Genomic DNA, 20,886 nt, shown 5'->3' with positions numbered 1-20,886 from the left:
TTACTGCAAGTCTGAGCCTTTGGTAATACTACAAATATAAGAGTATAATTGCTTAGAGGATAATACCTGTAATTTCTCAAAAGTGGTGAGGGAACTTTTGTTCTTTATTGCTTCAATTACCTTCGCAGACGCTCTAACAACTCTGGATCACCGAGCTTGTAGGTTTATAGCGTTCTCCTTGACACCTATACCAAAAAACAACAAAGGGAACATGCTTGACTTTCCAAAAATCAACGCCTTAATATAGATCTATTTTCTTGCCACTTTCCTTTAACAACATCTGGGCTTTCCATCATTTCATGGACTCTCCCCTTATGGGAAGAATCACTGGCTTTAAGCGGATCACCCTCACGCGGGAAGATGAACATTGAAAGGGCGGAAGGGTAGCGACGGGATGTAGATGTTGATTTTGGAGGTCGCGTACTTTAGTTAGAATGCCATCGACACGGTTGAAACTTCTACTTTTCTTTGGTCCCAACATGACCGACCAAGCGTAACGACCGCAGGCCAGAGAATTCATCTCCAAGTCAACAGCATGTCGGGCAGGTCGGATATAGCCGAGTGAGTCTCAGACTTGTTCCCCCTTTGGAACTCTCTGGCTAATGACCTGTCGAGGACTCTTCAGTCAAGCGCCATCCGAGCAACGAAGGTCGAGCTCAAAAATTCAAACGAGAATGGGGGTGTGAGATCAAAGTGAGACATGGATCGTGTGTTATAATAGGTGACCAGGCCAAGGGACGCTGTCGGAATCGCCCGGTTAAGTTGGACAGCAGTGACTCACTTTCTCTCCCGAAAGGGGACCGCTCCCACCTCTGGGAAACGATCGGCACGCAGACGTAGGGAGGCTTTTCTCGCCAACCGAACTGCGTCACCAAAGCAACTCCTGTTGAGGGCGATATTTTATTTAATATCAGCCCAGTGCCAGTTCGAGCCTGGCGAGTTGCTCATTCGTTCATTTGTTGAGTCGGCCTTTGTTCTTCCAGCAATTCTTTCCAATGGGAGCTTTAGCTCTTTCTTTCAATTCATCCTCTTACGCTGTGAGTAAAGCAGGTCGGGAATCCATTATGGCATGCGGTTTCGGAAAGTAGGAGCACTCAGAAATAGTTCGTAATTTTATCGTAAGAAAAGAGGGTAGGTTAGTGGCTAGAAGTTCACGACTCTCCACTGGGCCAATGATTTATTATGAAAAACCCATAGCAAAAGACTAGATTGTCTGAATACACTTAGCAGAGAATCGGGGAATGATAAATTAAAAATTCTCCTGAGAAAGGAGTCAAGGAGGTAGAAAGCGGTGTCGGGTAGAGTAGCTCGACCAAGCAGATCAACATGATACCGTAATGCTCTGACTAAGGTCTCATCTTTTCCACACGAGCCATTCAATCAAAAGGTAGATGCACATACTCAACCAGAAAAAAGTGACTACACGAAGAGAACACGGCAATCAAACTTGTTTGGTACGAGACCCCATTTTCCATCAGAGTGTAAGCAATTGCCGCCCGCATCAATTCAAGGCTAATCCCGCGATCCTAGTCTTCCACGCCAACATCGTTCACACATCCATCTCATCAAAGACTTTGAAGGTACGATCGAGACTTCCATTCCAAACTGATCATACCATACATATTCACAATAGCTATCCGTCACATTTACTTTTCACTTCTTTTGCTTGAATGAGATTGTGCAGCCACTGCCATTCTCCTTTTTTTTGAAGGCTCTCGATTGGACCGAAAGAAGAGAAAGGTTTCAGAAGGAATTCCCGATCCAGATAACTTGGGCGGTGTCCGCAGGAATGCCCAACTTCTGGGGTCAGCTTTCCTCATGATTGAAGACTAGCCGAAAGGGAAAGCAAACTCGCTTATCAAGCAAGAAGCATAAAGGTTTTTATCCCTATTGGTGTCTGGAACAAAATAGATCCCGTGGGCGGACTCACCTCAAAAAGAGCGAAAGAAAGAGCAGAGAATGAGCGGACTATTCTCGTACAATATTTTGTTATTTTTTTTTCGTGTTATCGCGCATAATAGGGCACTACTCCATCTAGTAGGTTAAGCAGGGAAACTCCATAACTTGATTTCATAATCAAAGTAAGACTTTAGGTCTTGCGTCTGCATAGTCTGATAGGCAAAGATAGCGTCTGACTACTAAGATGGAAATCCTACACAGAAAGTCGATGGGAAAGCGAGTATAGCACTAAAGAGAAGAACCCTCGGATGAATGATAGAACCTATAGCTTCTGCTGCGGCTGATGCCTTTGATATTAGGCCTGACCGCTGGTTGGAGAATTCTTTTAGCTCATCTCACAGGAGAGCTCATATTCAAAGGGCGGACCTTGGCCCTATTAGTGTTATGACTTTCTTAGCCGCCCTTCTGTTCCGTAGCCGACTTAGCCGATAGCTTAGTCCTGCCTGCATAAGAATGTATTATGGGTACGGAGAGCTATCCGGACCGATTCTTTCTCGAAGCGAGTGCGGTGCATCCTAAGTGAAGGTAGTGAGCCCTCGTTGTCCGGTGGTTTGGGGCCCCTTTTGAGGTTCCCTCCGTACAAGGATGAAAAGACTCATCCCTCTCTTCCCTAGGCCTCAAGTTTTAAAAAAGCTGTGAAGCTATAAAGGATGGAATGACTTATCCTAGCTACCTATTACAATACTTACTACAGGAGAAAGAAGAGAGCCAGGATTCAAAACCTACCCTTCTCGTCCGGGAGGGAAGGAAAGCACCAGCCCTTGGAAGAGCTACCAGGGCACTACTTAATCTATGCTGAAACTCCCGTGGGGCGAATTCCATTCCTCACATAGAGGAAATGAAAAACTTAGCCCAGTCCTCAGTTTCAACTTTAAGAAGAAATGAAAAACTTCGGATCCCAGCTGAGCTCACGACGGAAGACTCGACGAATTAGGCAGATCGGAATATCAGCGCTTACCTCCTTGATTGAATGGCCTCGGAGTGAACGGAGTTTACTCAATGTGTATGCTGTCGGAGTTACCGTGGACCAAACCAGGGGGAAATCTTGAATCAGTGAATACTTAGCCAGGAATGCTCGATCCGGACAAGAGGGCAGGGGCGCTGTCCTCTCTATTTAAGAAGCTCAGTTCAGTAAGACAATCGGGTTTACCAAGCTTCGAGGAAACTACTTACTCATTTATGCCTGGACGCTGGAAGAGCTACTGGGCTCTATCGATCCAGAACTCCTGGAAAGCTACTTCGATACCTAGATAGCGGGAGACTAGGAGAGGAGGGGGTCGCTCGAAGAATTAACAATTCACCTCTAATCCATTTCTTTAAGTAACCAGACCTGTACTCAAGGCACTGCCCTTGCTTTGTGTACAAAATCCCGTTGTAGCACTCGCAACCAGTAAAAAAAACTTCCTTTCTCCATAGGTCAAGGCGAAGTCCATGTATTTATCCATATTCATATTGCAAAAGCTTCGTATTTGTGGATCGAGGATGTCTGAAAAAAAGTATCCTTCGGAATCCCTATAGTCAAGGCAAAGGTCGGGAGGTATGGGATCATAGAAGGTGTAGGGGGAATAACAGACTCGCCTTCTGATGCAGCCCCACAAGGTGGCAATAAGTCTTCCCTCGTCCAGATCCGGTATTGGGGAGTAGAATCGCAGCCGGATGAACTTGGATCTAAAGGGGTTCGGATCGTTGTCCTCAGCGCTAGCTTCCGGGGAAGTGGCAACCATTACGAGAGGTGGATTTTTCTTTTTTTGAAAGATCCAGGGAAGGTTTTCAAAGGCGATCAAAAGATGTTCGGGACATTTCTCCTCCACGACGCAGAGATCGAAGCACTGATTTCCCTCATTAAGACCCGTTTTGTCCGCTCGGTAGCTGGAGGTAAATAGGAGGATCCTGAGTACGGGGGATAGAAGATAAGATGGAATAGGACCTTTCTTTGGCTTTTTGCCACCCCATAAAGAAAGAGCTGCTTGGCCATTATCGGCCGGTGAAAGCTCCAGGCAAGAGGGCGGCTACCATACCAGATACGTAAGGCGTTTTGGCCGGAAATTCAAGCAAGCGTACTTTTCGTTGAGAAGGGTCTATTCCATCTCATACGCCTCTCCCAATACCCTAGGGCTTCTTACTTTGTATCTGATTGGACAGCATACCGGAGGTCTATTTTGATTTGAAGGTGATGCATTATTTTGCTTTTTCTGGACGTGGTTCTTCATATACTCTACTCTATGAACTAAGTGGATTCGGTCGTATGAGTGTGTTTTGCATGTGCAGCTAGGCTTTCTTTTTTGGCTTACTCTTTCACTCGTCGCCACATTATCCGTCTTGACCACAAATCGTGACCCGCCTCCACGTTCTCAAGTAGTGCACTATTGCTGGCATCTCCTTCTCCTGGACCACGCCTTTCGGTCTCATTGAGCTTTCGGCTCTCATATGCTACTGGGTTACCTTGTTGTACTAGCACACCGCCTATGGCATAGTCTGACGCATCCGTGTGTACTTCAAATGGCTTAGTGTAATCTGGCAACTGCAATACGGGGTCATCCATCACTGCCTGCTTTAGGTCCTCAAAAGCTCTTTGACACTCTTCCGATCAGTGCAGTGCCATGATCGGTCCGTACGTCCTTCTTTAGGAGATTTTTGAGTGGAGCAACCCTCCTCGAGTAACTTACGATGAATCTTCGGTAATAGTTCACGAGCCCTAAAAACGATCTTAGCCCACTCACCTTGGTAGGTGCTTGCCACTCCTCCATGGCTCTGATGCCCATCCAATGCCCTAGGAATAGGATCTCCGTCTGTCCAAAGGAGCATTTCTCTTTCTTTACATAGAGGTGATTCTTCCTTTAATACTTTAAAAACGGTCCGGAGGTGGCTAACGTGGTCGTTTAATGAATAGCTATAGCCCACGATCAAAGTATACCACCAGTCGTCTAAGTACGGGTGGAATAGCTCATTGTGGAGGGTGCATAACATGGCGGGGGCATTGGTGAGTCCAAAAGGCATAACCAAATCAAACGCCCCTTTATTAGTAAGGTTGCTTGCTTGTCACACAGGTCGTCTTTGGCTTGTCTCCTTCCGCGATATGCACTTGGTAGTAGCCCGACCGTAGATCCAACTTCGAGAAGTATCGAGCGCTTATTGATTAGGGCGAAGAAGTCTGCAATCAAAGTGGATACCTGTTCTTGATGGTTAGGTTACCTTGTTGAGCGCTCGATAATCAATGCACAAGGCTACCGCTTCTTCTGGAATAAATAAAACAGGGGCTCCCCAACCTTTTCCCCAGCAAGATAGGGAAAAACTGCCTTGGAGGCTGGAATATAAATAGGCCTCAATGAGTTCCTGAAATTTTTTCCTGAGCTCAACCAATCCCCTTAACTAATAGATGCTAGTTGGGGGGGGCCATCTTCTAAACCCAGCCCCAGTCTAAGTATAAGGGGGTTTGGCTTCAGGCTCCAACTCGATCTTGTGGTAGACTGCCCTCCTAGGGGGCACTTGGCAACTCACTCGTGGGGCATGATATCCCAAAATTCCTAAAGTACTTGCTGCACTTCCTGAGAAAGAAGTCGTCTTGGTATTGGATCCGCTCTTCTGTTAGCATGAACATGAATTAGATTCTATTCGTCTTCTTTATTCTTAAAAGAACCCCCCACCCGAACCATTCTTAAGACCCCCAAGCCCTCTCGAATGAGTTCTACTATAGAAGCTTTCAACGTACACCCGGGGACAAATCTTTCACTCACTGAGAAGTGAAAACCTGTGACTAGATCGTCCTGAAGACGGATGCGACGGGAAGAAGTGGCATTTGGAAGCACTAATTCTGTCGGCATTTCATAGAAGTCGAGAAATTTTAGGCTTTTCAGATGGTGTATGCCAGAGGGCATCTCCTTCAGCTGTGGGCAAGGTCCAATTCTAAGCTTTACAAGAAGAGGCAGGGCACCTTTGTCTATTATCAAGCTATTTAATCTGCTTAAATTTCGAAGTCCTAGAAGCTTGAGGTTTTGGAAGCCTCCTCCTTCAATATGTAATTGATCACCTTCGTATCCATCGTAGACACGAATTTCCATCAAATTAGGTAGAACTTGAATGACCTTCAATGGATCATCCATTAATCTTGACCAGTGAAAACCAACTCTAACAATACTCTTGAGTTTGGCAATCCATTCCGACAACTTTTCTAGTCACCCAAATAGGAGGAGAGTGTTTAGGAGGGGCGGAGGAGAAGACATTGATTGCAATTCAAGAACTTCTTCCTCGTTTGTTGCGCTGATATCCAATGACCGAAGGTGGCTCATTTTCTCCACCACAATGCACAATGCACAACGCCATCCCATTTTCTCTCTTCAACTTAGAGATTTCCAGCTTTCTCAATTGGCCCAAACTTCCCAATTCTTCAATAAGCGCAATGTTCTTAGCTTCAATATTAAAAAGCTTCTCCAAGGATTGCAAAAATTGAATGCCACTATGTATCTTTACAGCTCGTCGAAAATCACTACCAAATTCAATATGATAATTTTCAGTGTACGTCGCAAGATATCGTAGCTTATGGAGACCATTAATCTCCACTGGTAGCTCAGACACAAGAGAACATTTTAAATCCAAAGTCTCTAGATTTTTCAGCTTACCTATGGACTTTGGAAGAATATGTACTTTTGTATCTCTAAGGCTTAAGTATCTTAGATGGAATAGGTTTCCCACTTCTTTAGGAATGAAATCAATAGGAGCACCTTCAAAATCCATTGTTTTCATGAGCTTGAAGTTTGCAAAACAAGTAGTAAGAAAAGAATTGGGCACTTTGTCTACCCCCAATATGAGAATAAAACGAGTTTGGGAACTAGTAATACTCTCTAAAGGGGTATTTACATTGTTCCGAATTGAGAGATGTCGAGCAATTCTCTCAAAACTTAAGTAGTTTTGTATTGACACCAAACGAAAATTCAACTCCTATGACCTAGAAAGAATAACCTTACGAATCATATCATGAACTCGACAACTTCTGGTTCTACCAATAAAATCAATTCGTGCCACTTGAACTAAGCTTCTACGAATAAGCTAGTTCAAGTAGTCTTGTGAAACTTCTTCTAATGTTATCCCTTGCTTTTCTTTTACAAAACCCTCAGCTATCCATAGGTGAATTAGTCTAAAACAATTAATAGAGTAATCCTTTGGAAACATGCCTAAAGATAAGAAACAAGCTCTGAGATTGAGGGGTAGATCATGATAACTAAGAGGTAAAATCTTTGTGATGTCTAGGAGATGAGGATTAGTTTCCATCTCTGAACTAAGGCTATCAAGAAATTTGCACCACTCAGAGGAAACCTTGTCTTTGGTTGACAAAAGACCATTGATAGTCACAATTGCTAATGGCAACCCTTCACATCTCGCAATTATGCCACGTGAAAATTATACCAACTCAAGGGGACAATGCCCCCCTTCACATTGGAACACCTTCTTGCAAAATAGCTCCCAAGCTTTTTCTAACGGTAGAGATGATAACTTGTACACATGATAAGATGGAGATTCTTTGTTAGAGGGAGCAACACTTTCACTTCGGGTTGTGATTACTTTTCTGCAACCTTTGTTGTTATTTGGTAAAGCAAGTTTTATATGTCTCCAAAAATTTATATTCCATATATCATCAAAAACTACTAAATACTTCTGCTCAAGCAAAAATTGCCTCACTTCATTAATTAACCCTCTTTCTTCCATAGTGTCAATTTCGTTAGGAGGAAACTCCTTCCTTGCCTTGTAGAAATTTTTTATCATGTCCCTCAATATTGCCTCCATATTATAGGATTGAGAGACAGTGATCCAAGCAATGCAATGAAAGTGTGGTGCCACCTGCTCATTGTCATACACTTTTTTGACAAGTATGGTCTTACCAAGCCCGCCAATGCCAACCACCGAAATTACCATGCGATTATGTGGTCCTTTTACCAATAACTCTATCAATTCATCTCTAGGGGCCTCAATGTCCACAAGCTCATTGTCCTCAATGAAAAGGGATGCCTCTCGAGGATCAGTTACATCATATAACTCTCACATCTCCTAGAAAACAAACTTACAATCATGGAAGTTTCTTGTAATGCCTCTTAATGTACACACAAATTTTATTTCATTTGAATTCATTATAGCCCAGTAATGTATACACCAATTTTATTTCATTTAAATTTAATATACTTGAGGCTACACCTTAAGTTCTTTTTGTGCATGTGCTACACTTTCACTATTACAAAATCTTATCATATGCACTAAGGTGTTCATGATTGGTTAGTAAACAATAGTGAGATAGTTATTTATGCCTTCAAAAATTATAAACAATTCCCACACAACATGCACTACATAGCCAAACTAGCAAAGTGCAGTAAAAATAAGCTCATCTAAGCTAAACAAGGTACACAAGCATGTTATGTAAAAATACTATGGCCAACCTTGATTACAACATTCAAGATATATAATGCAAAACACATTTTTCCCTTTTCTTTTCCTTTTTTTTTTTATATTTTTGAAAAAACAAAAACAACCTATCATGAAATGCATGAATGTAATGCAATGCAATTCCTAAAGGCAAAAAGGAAAACAAAATAGCAAAAGAAAATGGTCACAAGGAATAAAGAAATGAAGCACAAGGACCATGTCAGAAAAACTCAATTAGATTGAGCCTTTTGCATCCAAAACTTTTTAGATGCAACTCTAGCATTAGAGTTATTATTCCTAAGAAAATTTCTGAAGTTCTTGGCAAGATATGCAATCTCTGTAGAAGAGAGTTCATCATCAAATTCATTCCCATCAACATCATTAACTGACTTAAGAGCCATTGATTTGGATTTATTTATCTTGAGTAGGTCTAGCTCATAGGACTAGAGAGATTCTACAAGCTCATCAACAGGGATGGAGTCCACATCCTTGCTTTCAGTGATGACAGTCACTTTGGGTCTAAAGTCCTCAATCAAGGATCTAAGAATCTTCCTAAAAATCCTAAGTGGATCATAATCTTCACCCAAATTATAAGCAGAGTTAACAATATCATTCAGTTTAGCATAGAATTCATCAAAACATTCATCATCAGACATTCTAATACTTTTGAATCTAGTAGTTAATTACTGTAATTTATTGATCTTAACTGCCTTTGTGCCTTTATGCACAGTCTAGAGAATATTCCATGCAGTGTGAGCAACTTCAACATTAGAGATTCTCTTGAAGTCCTCTATAGAAACAGCATTAAAAATAGCATTCATCATCTCTTGTACTTAACACTCGTATCACTCCTTTTGACGAGAAGGACTAAATCCTAAGAGAAAGGCATAATTAACCATCTCACCACTGTTACCCGCCAATCATGATATGACATCTGTCAATGTCAATGACATTTGTATGCTTCAGCATAGCAAAAGTGCAATGTCAAAAGACTTAACATAATTGGGTATTTTTTTTCTCTCCTTTGTAATTCATCAAAACATTCATCATCAGATATTCTAATACTTTCGAATCTAGTAGTTAATTACTGTAATTTATTGATCTTAACTGCCTTTGTGCTTTCATGCACAGTCTAGAGAATATTCCATGCAGTGTGAGCAACCTCAACATTAGAGATTCTCTTGAAGTCCTCTATAGAAACAGCATTAAAAATAACATTCATCATCCCTTGTACTTAACACTCATATCACTCCTTTTGACGAGAATGACTAAATCCTAAGAGAAAGACATAAATAACCATCTCACTACTGTTACCCACCAATCATGATATGACATCTGTCAATGTCAATGACATTTGTATGCTTCAGCATAGCAAAAGTGCAATATTAAAATGCTTAACATAATTGGGTATTTCTTTTCTCTCCTTTGTATACCTATGCATGGTTTGCTTAATAAAAAGAAAATATGCAAAGAAAATAAAAGTAAAAAGAACAAAATGCTTTAAATATGATTGGAAGCGTGTTTTCTAGGAGATGTGAGAGTTATAGGATGTACCTTGAAGGTGATAGTCTCCATCAAATAGTTATGATTGTGTGTGAGTTAAAGTGATTTTCTCATATCTCAAATTATCATAACATATAGACACTTATGCAATCTTGCGATGTTTTTTACACACAACACGCAATATTCTTTGCTACTCTTGATACATGTGCAGGTACAATGTGATTTGGCCATCACAAGATTTACATGTGTTAATGTATGCTCACTAAACTGTCTTAACTTGTTTTTTAAATATAAAATTGGTTAGACTTGTTTAGTGTGTGTGTGTGTTTGGGAGCTAAATGCTTAACTCATTGTGATTGAGAGTTGATTTTAAGAGGTTATAATGTTGGTTGGATCATTGGCTAAGTTGCATGTTTGATTGCATTCATATCTATGTTTTTCCCTTCTTGAAAAACTGTTATTAAGCCATCTCGACACCTCTCGATACCTGGCTTATTTGTCGAGCTCTTCTATTGCATCTTATCGCAATCTCGGCACCTCTCAATAGTCGATGGATCGATTGAGACATCTCTCGGCCTCTCGATAGCTTCTCAATAACTGGTGGATCGTTCGAGATATCTCCTGGCCTCTCGATAGCTTCTCGACAGCTAGTGGATCGATCAAGCTTCTGTTTCGTGTCTGATGTTTTGTTCCTCGACACCTCCTCAACAGCTGCATCTGTCGACGCCTGTGTTCTCGACACCTACCTCAACACCTATCTCGATACCTCTTGACACCTCTATCTATCGAGATTTACTGAGGTTCTATATAAAGGCTAAAACGCGATTCAGACTTCATTCTCTCGATCTGTCTGCACCTGTTCATCTCCCAATCACTCTCTTCTCTCTCAAAACCTTCAACCCACGTGGATTTTGGCCTTTCTTGCTTCAAATCACTTGGTATGATCTCAATTTCTCTCCTTCTTCATGATCTTTTCATGCATTCATACCTAGGTTTTTGAGTTTTTGAAAATTTTGGGGTTTTCCAAAAATTGTTGAGTTTTGTGAAATTCTTGGGATGCGTTTTTACTTAAATGAGTTTCAAATCTCATAGATGATATTCCATGAGCATTATAGCTGTATTATCATGCATTTAGATGTGTGCAATTTGATTGTGTGCCGGTAGGATTGGATTGGACTAAGCCTATGATATCTTTTAAATGGCATGTCACATGTTCATGCATTTTTCATGCATACACTCTTTCCTTTCAATATACTTGTTATATTTGAAATGTGTTGGGACTTTTCTGAGTGTTTCTTTCTTCCCCTTCTCTCTCTCTCTAGTTTACGTTAGTGCGTCAATGGCACCAAAACGTAAGTCTGCTCCATCCTAGAACCCTTTTTCGTTCTAGGGCCTCTTCGTCCTCTGATCCTAAGGTAGTGGATGGGACAAGTATCCAAGGGAAAGATTTATATGACACGTGGATGAACCCTTTTTCGTTCTAGGGCCTCTTCGTCCTCTGATCCTAAGGTAGTGGATGGGACAAGTATCCAAGGGAAAGATTTATATGACACGTGGATGAACCAATAAAGAAGAAGTATATAAGGAAACGAGGGAAAAAGAGAAAGGGGTCCTGCATTTTTTCTACTAAGAAATAATAGGAGCTAAGTATTGTAAACTTGGTCATAGAAAGGGAAGATATATGAAAATCGTCCTCGACTTACGTCCGAGGAGGTCCTTTCGCCATATTTGTTTATTATTAGCATAGATTAAAGCACTCTAGCCTGCTAATCAAACTTCCAACATCCAAAACCTAGACTTCCAAATCCATACTCTACAAATTTAATTGTATAAGGCTCATTGAGCCTCAGCCCAACATTTTGTTTTTGGGTCCAAGTACAATTGTGCGCTTACAGTTTTCATTTAGGTAGAAAGTGTGCTGCTCTAGAAGATAGATATGTCAAGTTTAAAATGGGGAAAAAAAAACAAACATAGAATATTATGATTGGTAGATTATAAAGTGGAACACAAGATATTGTACAAAAGATTTGTATTCATTCATGTGATTTGTACATTGTAGTTGTAGTTTTTTCTCTTTTGTAGTGTTTGGCCCTTTTTAGATGGGCAAGCTTTACATAAGAAATTTATGCTTTCAATTGGGATTGATGGGTCTTTTCAAGGAATAGTTTTATGAAAAAGTTTTTGGTTGTTACTAACAAAAATTTTTATACTTTAAAATGTACTAGCCTCTGAGCACGCGCTCACGCGCATGCTCAGAGGGACGCGCGTGAGCGCATGCTCAGAGGCTTTTCTATTTTTTGGATAAGAGATAATTTAGAACATTTATTATAATTTGGGATCACTACAATTTTCAATCACAAAAAAAAACCTAGAGGTGTGATGAAAAAACATCCCACGTACTGAGAGTTTTTTTTTTTTTTTAATCTAGCACATTTACTGATTAAAAAAAAAACTAACACACGTAAATGTCCACTAACCCACTTTTATTTATTTATTTATTTTTTTAAAAAATACTTTATTATTAAAATACAAAACTAACACACTTAAATGTGGGTGTTTACATATATCTACAGTTATTGCAAAAAAAAAAAAAAAAACCAATCGTACACCCACATTTTAGTCACACACACAACTCCAAACTGCTACCTAACAAATTTAAATCTCCCTAGCAGTTATAATGTTATCAAATTACTTCTCATCTCTTCCATAAAAAAGAAAATACTCCCCATCTCCATCCTCAAGTCCCTACTTTTTATACTAAGAGGAACAATGGTAATAGGTGACTACATGCCAGATGAAGCCACTTAAAAAGGTATTTACTCATCATTTTCTTTCCATTCATGTCAGAGAATTTAAGCTTTTATGTTTTTCGAACCTCTGTCACCATATTCTATTTAATACCACTGTTCTATAACTTCTTTTGGAATTTGTTATTCACAGCATATTAATTAAGCTTAACAACTATGAGACTTACATAGTGGATGTGTAGTCAATGGCAAAAATGTAAGTATTTTTCATCCATTCACTATTTTCTTTCTTGTATGTGGTTTATATTTCGTTTTCTTACTTTGTTATCATTATTCTTTTTATACCATTATTTTGTTGTCCAAAAAAAAAATAATAATAACTAGCCTCAGAGGCTCTTCTTTTTCTTTTTTCTTTTTTTTTTTTGTGGAAAAAGTTAATAATTTGCATCAATTATAATTTGAGATTATTACATTTTTCAATCACAAAAAAACCTAAGGGCGTGATGAAAAATTATTTCACCTGCAAACGCATAATACTCATTTAACCTCTAGGTTTTTTTGTGATTGAAAAATGTAGTAATCCCAAATTATAATAGCTACAAATTATTAACTATTTTGATTTAACCTTTCTATAACAACTCTTGGAGTAGTCCAACACCACAACTTAATTATTGGCCTTTCGATTTCCTATTTAAGACCATACAAATAAACAAAAATACAAACTAATAATATATATATATATATATATATATATATATATATATATATATATATTGAAAATTTTCTTATATTATATTAAAATACTTTTGTACTTGAAGAATTGATAAATACATTATTCATTAATATTTTTATATTTCATTAATATTTTTTATTTTTCTTACAATATTTGTGAAAATACATTTTGAAAATTGTTTTAATTTCCTAAGATATGCTGTGATAATTATTATTATTCAATTTTTCTAATTTTACAATTTTAATTCCTTTATTTGTATTTCAATTAATAATGATATCATTACGGTCTAATATCAGTCAAACTTTCATCCTACCTCAAAACTTTGAACCTCTCATTTTCCTAGTTATGTGGATAACAACAAATTTAACCACTCAAGATCAAATCATGGCAAAAATAAAAGTTACCCCTTTTAAGTTTGATTAATTATCATTTTTGTTATCTGAGCATTCGCTTTGGTTTAGCTAAAATATTATTCCAATAAATAAATAAATAAATAAAAGCCTAATAAACTCCAAAAACCCACATTGGGTTATTAACTCAGTAGCCAAAATAAAATTTCGCAACCTTGCTTCCCTAAAAATAGAGGTAGCTTAGAAATGGGCAAATGGCGGTGGTCTTTGTGGTTTCTCACCAGACTTTGTGGACTATTATCATAATTCTTGTGGTTGTTAATACGTGTATTTAGTGGGTTTAATTTGTGGTGGTGGTGGTAGAGATGGGTCACTGTACAAACAGGAGGAGGTATTGAAGCTATGCAGAGATATAACAGAATTCATATCATCCATTATTGATCAATCAATTAATTTCAAGAGTGGTTCTAAAGAGAGAATTTTTAAGCCATAGTTTTAAGATGGGTTATGACATGTTGCGTTTGGAATTTGAGAAAAAGTTAGCTTATTTTAACTTCTAAAGTAGGTCCCATTGCACTATTAAGTGGGTCCCATTGCTCTAAAAGTCGGTTTTTAGCTTTTTTTTACATACTTTTTGAAAAAAAATTTCAGTTTCGGCAAAATAAGCGGTTCTAAAATAGACCTAAAAAAAAGTTTATGGATTTTCTATTAGGATTAAAAGTTGAAACATCTTTTTTTTTTTAATTATTATTTCTGTTGTGGATTTTGAATTAGTTGAAGAATGAAAATTAGTAGAAAATAAGAAAAAGATTTTAAATGAGGCAGAATTTAGAATAGAGAATCAAAATGTAAGGTGTTGTGAATACTACTATTTAGTTAGCTATACATCAAACAACTCACCCTCAGACACGAAAAAACCCACCATGTTCCAAAGCTTCACACAAATACATTCACCTCCAATGGGCCCAACCCCAAAAAACACAACAACACATTACGTAGTTAGACATAACATGTAATGCCATCTAAAGCCATGACCTCCTCAAAATAACAAAAGCCCAGAGCCCAATATAATAATAAAAATATCAAAAGCCCAAAAACAAATTAAAAAAAAAGTCACCACCGCCCTTGTAAATGTAAATCCAATTATGCTAAAATTGAAGAATATATATCATAAAAAATAGAACTAATATCCATTCAGTGTTTACAAAAAATTAATAAAAGAAAACACACAAAGTGGTAGATTATTGCATGCAGTGTTTATTATTGGTTGGAGATGTTTTCGTAGCTTGAGGGGAGTAATGAGGTAAAGGTTAGATATATCGTATATGTGTTCGTACTTCATCGTTGATTAAAAATCTTTCTTTGGACGAATAGAAAACACATAAGGTTTAAACTTTAACGATTTATGGCAAATGTCTGTCGAACTATTTATGGAGTGTTTGAATAGCTTGATTTGGGCATCATGTAAATTTGTATTTGACTAGTTAAAATTCAAAAAAAAAAAAAAAAATTGTTGATAGTTTTGAAATATCAAAGATTTGAATTTGACCAAATCTACCAAAAATTTTAATATTTTAAAATCATTCCATTTGAAATATATCTAAAATCAATGCATTTTAAATATATTGATTTAAAATCGAAATCTAAATTCAAATTCTAGTTTCAAATGCAACTTTAGCAACTTCAAAACATTACATGTCAAAAGAAAAAAGAAGAAGAAAGTGAGCATGTAATGGTTGAAATTACTCAGAGCCAACGAAATATTTAATACTAATTGAATTTTTGTTTTCCACTGACTGATTTAGATATATCAATACAAGATCCGTGATAGCAGAGGTTCAAAACACAAGCAGCCAAAGTTGAATAAACACTGCAAGCTAATGACACTTACCAAAGAGCAAAACAAAACCTGCAACAACACTGCTGCAACATAAAAAACTACAAAACAATTTTGATTGCTCCGCGCCATATACAACGTCTGAATCTTTAAAGACACATGGAGACACTCCCAAATTTGAACAAATAACTCTGTTTTAACAGTTTTCTAGTTTGGATGAATAATGAAAACATATACAAATTATTTACTCTTTCAAAATTTAAAGGGAAATTTCAATAAATAGAATTTTTAGCTGTATCAAAGCCATTACATGCAAGCCCACCAGCGGAATACTTGACATTCTTAAACCACTCCGAAGATCAAATGCAAAGTTAACTAAAACATCACCCTTTTTGTATATCGTCTTTTCAAGAGGTTTATATGCTTTATACACTGAAACAATAACATTGTTACAAAAATACAATAACGAAGGCAACCATGTAGGGGAGAATCAACCACTGATGTACATTATGGCTGATTGACCACAATGGTCTATTAACAAATGTCTTAAGAGCATCTATTAACCGGAACTTTTTTATTTAATGTTAAGTATTAGATACAAGAAGTTGGGGACCTGGATTTTATGTAATTAGTTCTTCCATATGGTGTTATTTCTTTGGAAATTGGGAGCTCCCTCTCTCCAAGTCAAATTGGGTTCTCACTAGCTAGTAGCACTATTGCAACTGCAAATTCTCACCAAGGCAGAATCTGCAACGAATCAGGTAGCAATACTACAGCAATAGTGACGACATAATTACAACAACAATACAATGACAATTGACAAAGGCAGCCAGGCAGGAGAGAATCAGCCACTGATATTCTGGTTGATTGAGAGAAAAACTATACCCTGTACGATCTGGCACTTGAATATCCTTGAGATGTTGGTATTTGAAGCCTATCAATTATAACAATAGCAAAATAAATAAAAAGGGAAATTTTATGAACAATGCAAAAAAGAAGAAGGTCAATAATGTGTGAAATGGAGAAATGCAAGCTTACAAACTGTGATTCACAGCAAGTAAACTTGAGCACTCAAGTTTATCACCTATCACAACGAACAAACTTGGTAATCTGAATGAGTATTAAACAACTGTTACAACAACAATACTATTGTAGTAATAAGGTCAATCCCACGATAATTTAACAAATGAGGAATTTTTTTTTTTTTTTTTTTTGAGAATGTAACAAATGAGGAATTAATTCAAGAACAAGAGACCGACACACCAAAAGTATCCCCATTTATGGTCGTTGTCCAATTTAAAAGATCATGGATTCGACAACTTCTGGCATTAGAATTTGAATCATTTCATTCTTTCTGATTAAATCTTTCATTTTGTAACAACAAAATGATAAAAGAAAGGAAATATGTTTTATTGCTAGTATGAACCTTTGGTAATGCAGTAAATATAATAGTATACTTGCTTAAAGGGTAATATAATACCTGTGATTTCTCAAAAATGTTGAGGGCACTTTGGTTGTCCACCTCTTGACTTACCTTCGCAGATGCTCCAACAACTCTAAATCACCAAGCTTGTAGGTTTTGTAGCGTTCCCCTTGAATCCTATACCAAAAACAAACAAAAGGAACATGCTTGACTTTCCAAAAATCAGGGCCTTCATCTGGTTGCATACTGAGCACAAATTCCCTCGGCATTTCAAAAAATTCCAAATCTTTGAGGCTTTTCAGGTGGTGGATGCCAGAGGGCACCTCCTCCAATAGTGGGCAAGGTCCAATTTCAATCTTTTCAAGAAGAGGCAGGGCACCTTCATCTATTATCAACCTATTCAAATTTTTCAAATTTGTGAGCCCTAGAAACTTGAGTTTCTGGAAGCCTCCTTCCTCAATATGTAATTGCTCACCTTCATATCCATGGTAAATCACAAGATTCATCAAGTTAGGTAGAGCTTGAAGGATCTCTAATGGATCATCTATTAATCTTGACCAAGTTAAACCAATTCTAACTATACTCTTGAGTTTAGGAATCCATTCTGGCAAGTTTTCAAGTCGCCCTCTTAGGACGAGAGATTGTAGGAGGAGTGGAGGAGAAGACATTGATTGTAATTCAATAACTTCTTGCTCACTTATTGCACTGATTTTCAATGACCGAAGGTGGATCATTTTCTCCAATGTAGTGCACAAAGCAATCCCATTATCTCTCTTCAATTTGGAGATACTCAACTTTCTCAATTGCCTCAATCTTCCCAATTCTGAAATGAGGGGGTTGTTGTTGGCTTCCACTTTATGAAGCTTCTGTAAGGACTCTAGCTTCCCAATACCACTTGATATCTTTACCGCACGCCGATGATCAATATTATATTCAATATCACGATTTATAAAGTAGGCCGCAAGATATCGTAGTTTAAGGAGCCCGTTGATCTCCTTCGGTAGCTCCGACACAAGGGAACGTTTCAAATCCAAAGTCTCTAAGTTATGTAGTTTACCTATAGACTTTGGAAGAATGTGTACTTTTGTATCTCTCAATCTTAAATATCTTAGATGGAATAGGTTACCCACTTCTTTAGGAATGTAATCTATAGGAGCTCCTTCAAAATCCAGTGTTTTCATGAGCTTAAAATTTTCAAAACAGGTAGTAAGAAAAGAATTGGGTACCTCAACTACCCCCACCATGAGAATAGAGCGAGTTTTGGAACTAGCAATACTCTCCAAAGGACTATTTAAATTGTTTTGAATAGAGAGGCGCCGACCAATTCTATTAGAACCTGAGCAATTCCTTATTGAAGCATGAAAAAAACTCAATTCCTCTGACTTGGAAACAATGACTTCATGAATCATATCATGAACTTGACAAGTTCTAACTTTGCCAACAAAATCAACCTGTGCCACTTGAACCAAACTTCTATGAATGAGTTCATTCAAGCAATCATGTGCAACATCTTCCACCAATTTCCCTTTCTTTTCTTTTACAAAACCTTCAGCTATCCATAGCCGAGTTAGTCTAGCACAATTAATAGAGTAATCCTCTGGAAACATGCCCAAATATAAGAAACATGCTTTGAGATTGTAAGGTAGATCACGATAACTAAAGGATAGAATCTTGGTGATACTTCTAAGGCGTGAATTAGTTTCAAACTCTAAACTAAGACTATCAAGAACTTTGCACCACTCAGAGACAATTTTGGCTTTGGTTGACAAAAGACCACCTATAGCCACAATTGCTAGAGGTAACCCTCCGCATCTTTCAACTATTACACGTGACAAATCATAAAGCTCAGGAGGACATTGCCCCCTTTCCCATTGGAATACCTTCTTGTAGAAGAGCTCCAAAGCTTTTTCTAAAGGTAGAGGTGGTAACTTGTACACATAATAATATGGAGATTCTTTGTTAGAAGGAGCAACATTCTCACTTCGGGTTGTGATTATTATTCTACCTCCTTTGTCATTCTCTGGGAAAGCACATTTTATATGTTCCCAAAATCCTATATTCCATATATCATCAAAAATTACTACATACCTTTGTTCACGCAAATAGTGCTTCAATTCTTCAATTAGTGATATCACTTTCATTGTGTCAATTTCCTTAGGAGCAAACTCCTTTTTTGCCTTGTAGAACTGCTTTATCATTTCTCTTAATAGTTCCTCCATCTTGTATGATTGAGACACAGTGATCCAAGCATAACAATTGAAGTGAGCTACAATCTTCTCACTGTCATACAATTTTTTAACAAGAGTGGTCTTGCCAAGCCCACCAATGCCGACCACTGAACACACCATGCGATTAGATGATCCTTCTACCAGCCAATTTATCAATTTGTCTCTATGTGATTCAATGCCCACAACCTCAGCCTCCTCAATGAAAAGGGATTCCACTCGAGGGTCAAGCCATGTATCACTTCTAGTGTCGCTGCCCAATCCTCCTTGATTTATAGTGTTGAAGTGATATTTAACAGCCCGCTCTCTCTTTTCCTTGAGATTTTTATTGATATCTTGAATCTTATGGGCTATCACATTTCTTGCTTTCAATGTTATGGTAAATCGAAAAACTTTATGGAGAAAATATAATCCTGGCCTTCGCCCATGAGAACCTTTTGCTAAATGAAGTATGTATTTGTCAATGACATCTTCTATGTGATAAGCTTCTTCCCTTATCTGTTTCACCCATGTTTTCTCAACATTGCTCATGTCCCCTATCTCGGTCCTAGCATCAGCGTCCTTGAGGAAGGACTGAATGATCTCCAATTCACCTTTGATGTTTGCAACTTTATCGTGGATACCCATAAAAAATTTTGCTTCATGGACTAACACTCGGACCAAATTCTCAATAACGAGGCTAACTGCAATTTCTGCCATTTCTTCTTCCTTCTTAGATCATTTTAAGTACACCCACCATTTGTTATACTGTTGCTTTTCGTATAATCACTAATATGACTATAGATGATTGAATGGTTCTTTTATTTGAGCTATCTAAAAGGGTTGTTGATCTACAAACAAGGAGGCATGGAAATGGGTTCGGGTGACACGAGTGGCTTTGGAGATAGAGATGGAGAAGAAATGGAAAAAAGGATGGTGCGGAATTCTTGGAATCATGGGTTTTGAAGTCATTGATGATCCTGGTATTGGTTTCAAGGAAAAGACCGAGTGTTGAGTTAGATTGAGGGTATGGACGGTGATGACTGACGACAATTTGGTGGGATATATTGGAGATTAATGTGAACACAAGGACTTAGCTTGGAGAAGTGGGTCTCGTATTATGGTGGAAAAAGATGGGTTAAGTGTTGTTAAGGGAAATGGAATAGAAACCTGCAATTTCGGTATTGCTCCAATGACTTCTAGTTCTAGCTGTATCAAAGGAATTGGACAAAAGAGTCAAGATTCAAGAACACCGTGAATAATGGGAAAATTTAGTAGTGTGATCTAACAAGAGCGCTCCATTTATTTTGCGTGCAGAGAGAAAGAACAGAGGGAAATTTCCATTGCACACTCTCACAGATACAATGCATACTCTGTTTTTTTTTAACTAAAGTTGAGTCACGAATTCCAAGTGAGAATAGAATCTCTCTCTTTCTTTCTGCTTGCTAAAGTGATCTCATTTTCTCTTCTTTTTTATCTCTCCGTTAATTATTTTAACGTCTTGATTCATGTGTCACAGTCAACAACCGACTGTGGTAGTTTTTGATGAGGTGGGATGGTCCCGTCCTTGTAGTTTTCCTTTTCTTTCATTGATTTCTCCGAAAGGTAACGAAGACAGAAACAAAACTATGATCTGACATTACGGCCTCACGGGTTCATTATTCTATTGTGATTTTTGGAAGAAGAATAAATGGTCTTGGTTCTTGGCCTCTCATTTTGCTT

General features: G+C 37.9%; 1 protein-coding gene and 1 pseudogene across 1 annotated transcript; both read right to left on the bottom strand.

Moving 5' to 3' along the window:
- Positions 1–16,815, bottom strand: LOC142638735 (disease resistance protein RPM1-like; annotated as a pseudogene).
- A 208-nt stretch (positions 16,816–17,023) lies between these two features.
- LOC142638460 (disease resistance protein RPM1-like) lies at positions 17,024–19,884 on the bottom strand. The gene has a single exon (XM_075812491.1). The coding sequence runs from the start codon at positions 19,882–19,884 to the stop codon at positions 17,068–17,070; it is 2,817 nt and encodes a 938-aa protein (XP_075668606.1). The 3' UTR covers positions 17,024–17,067.
- Between the last annotated feature and the right edge of the window lie 1,002 nt (positions 19,885–20,886).

Source organism: Castanea sativa, chromosome 6 (assembly GCF_040712315.1).
Source record: "Castanea sativa cultivar Marrone di Chiusa Pesio chromosome 6, ASM4071231v1".
NCBI classification, from domain to species: domain Eukaryota; kingdom Viridiplantae; phylum Streptophyta; class Magnoliopsida; order Fagales; family Fagaceae; genus Castanea; species Castanea sativa.
The sequence above is the reverse complement of the archived record's forward strand: the minus strand, read 5'-3'. Positions and strand labels throughout refer to the sequence as shown.

Excerpts from the sequence above, each read along its gene's own strand:
- LOC142638460 (XM_075812491.1), bottom strand. The coding sequence starts at position 19,884 with ATGGCAGAAATTGCAGTTAGCCTCGTTATTGAGAATTTGGTCCGAGTG.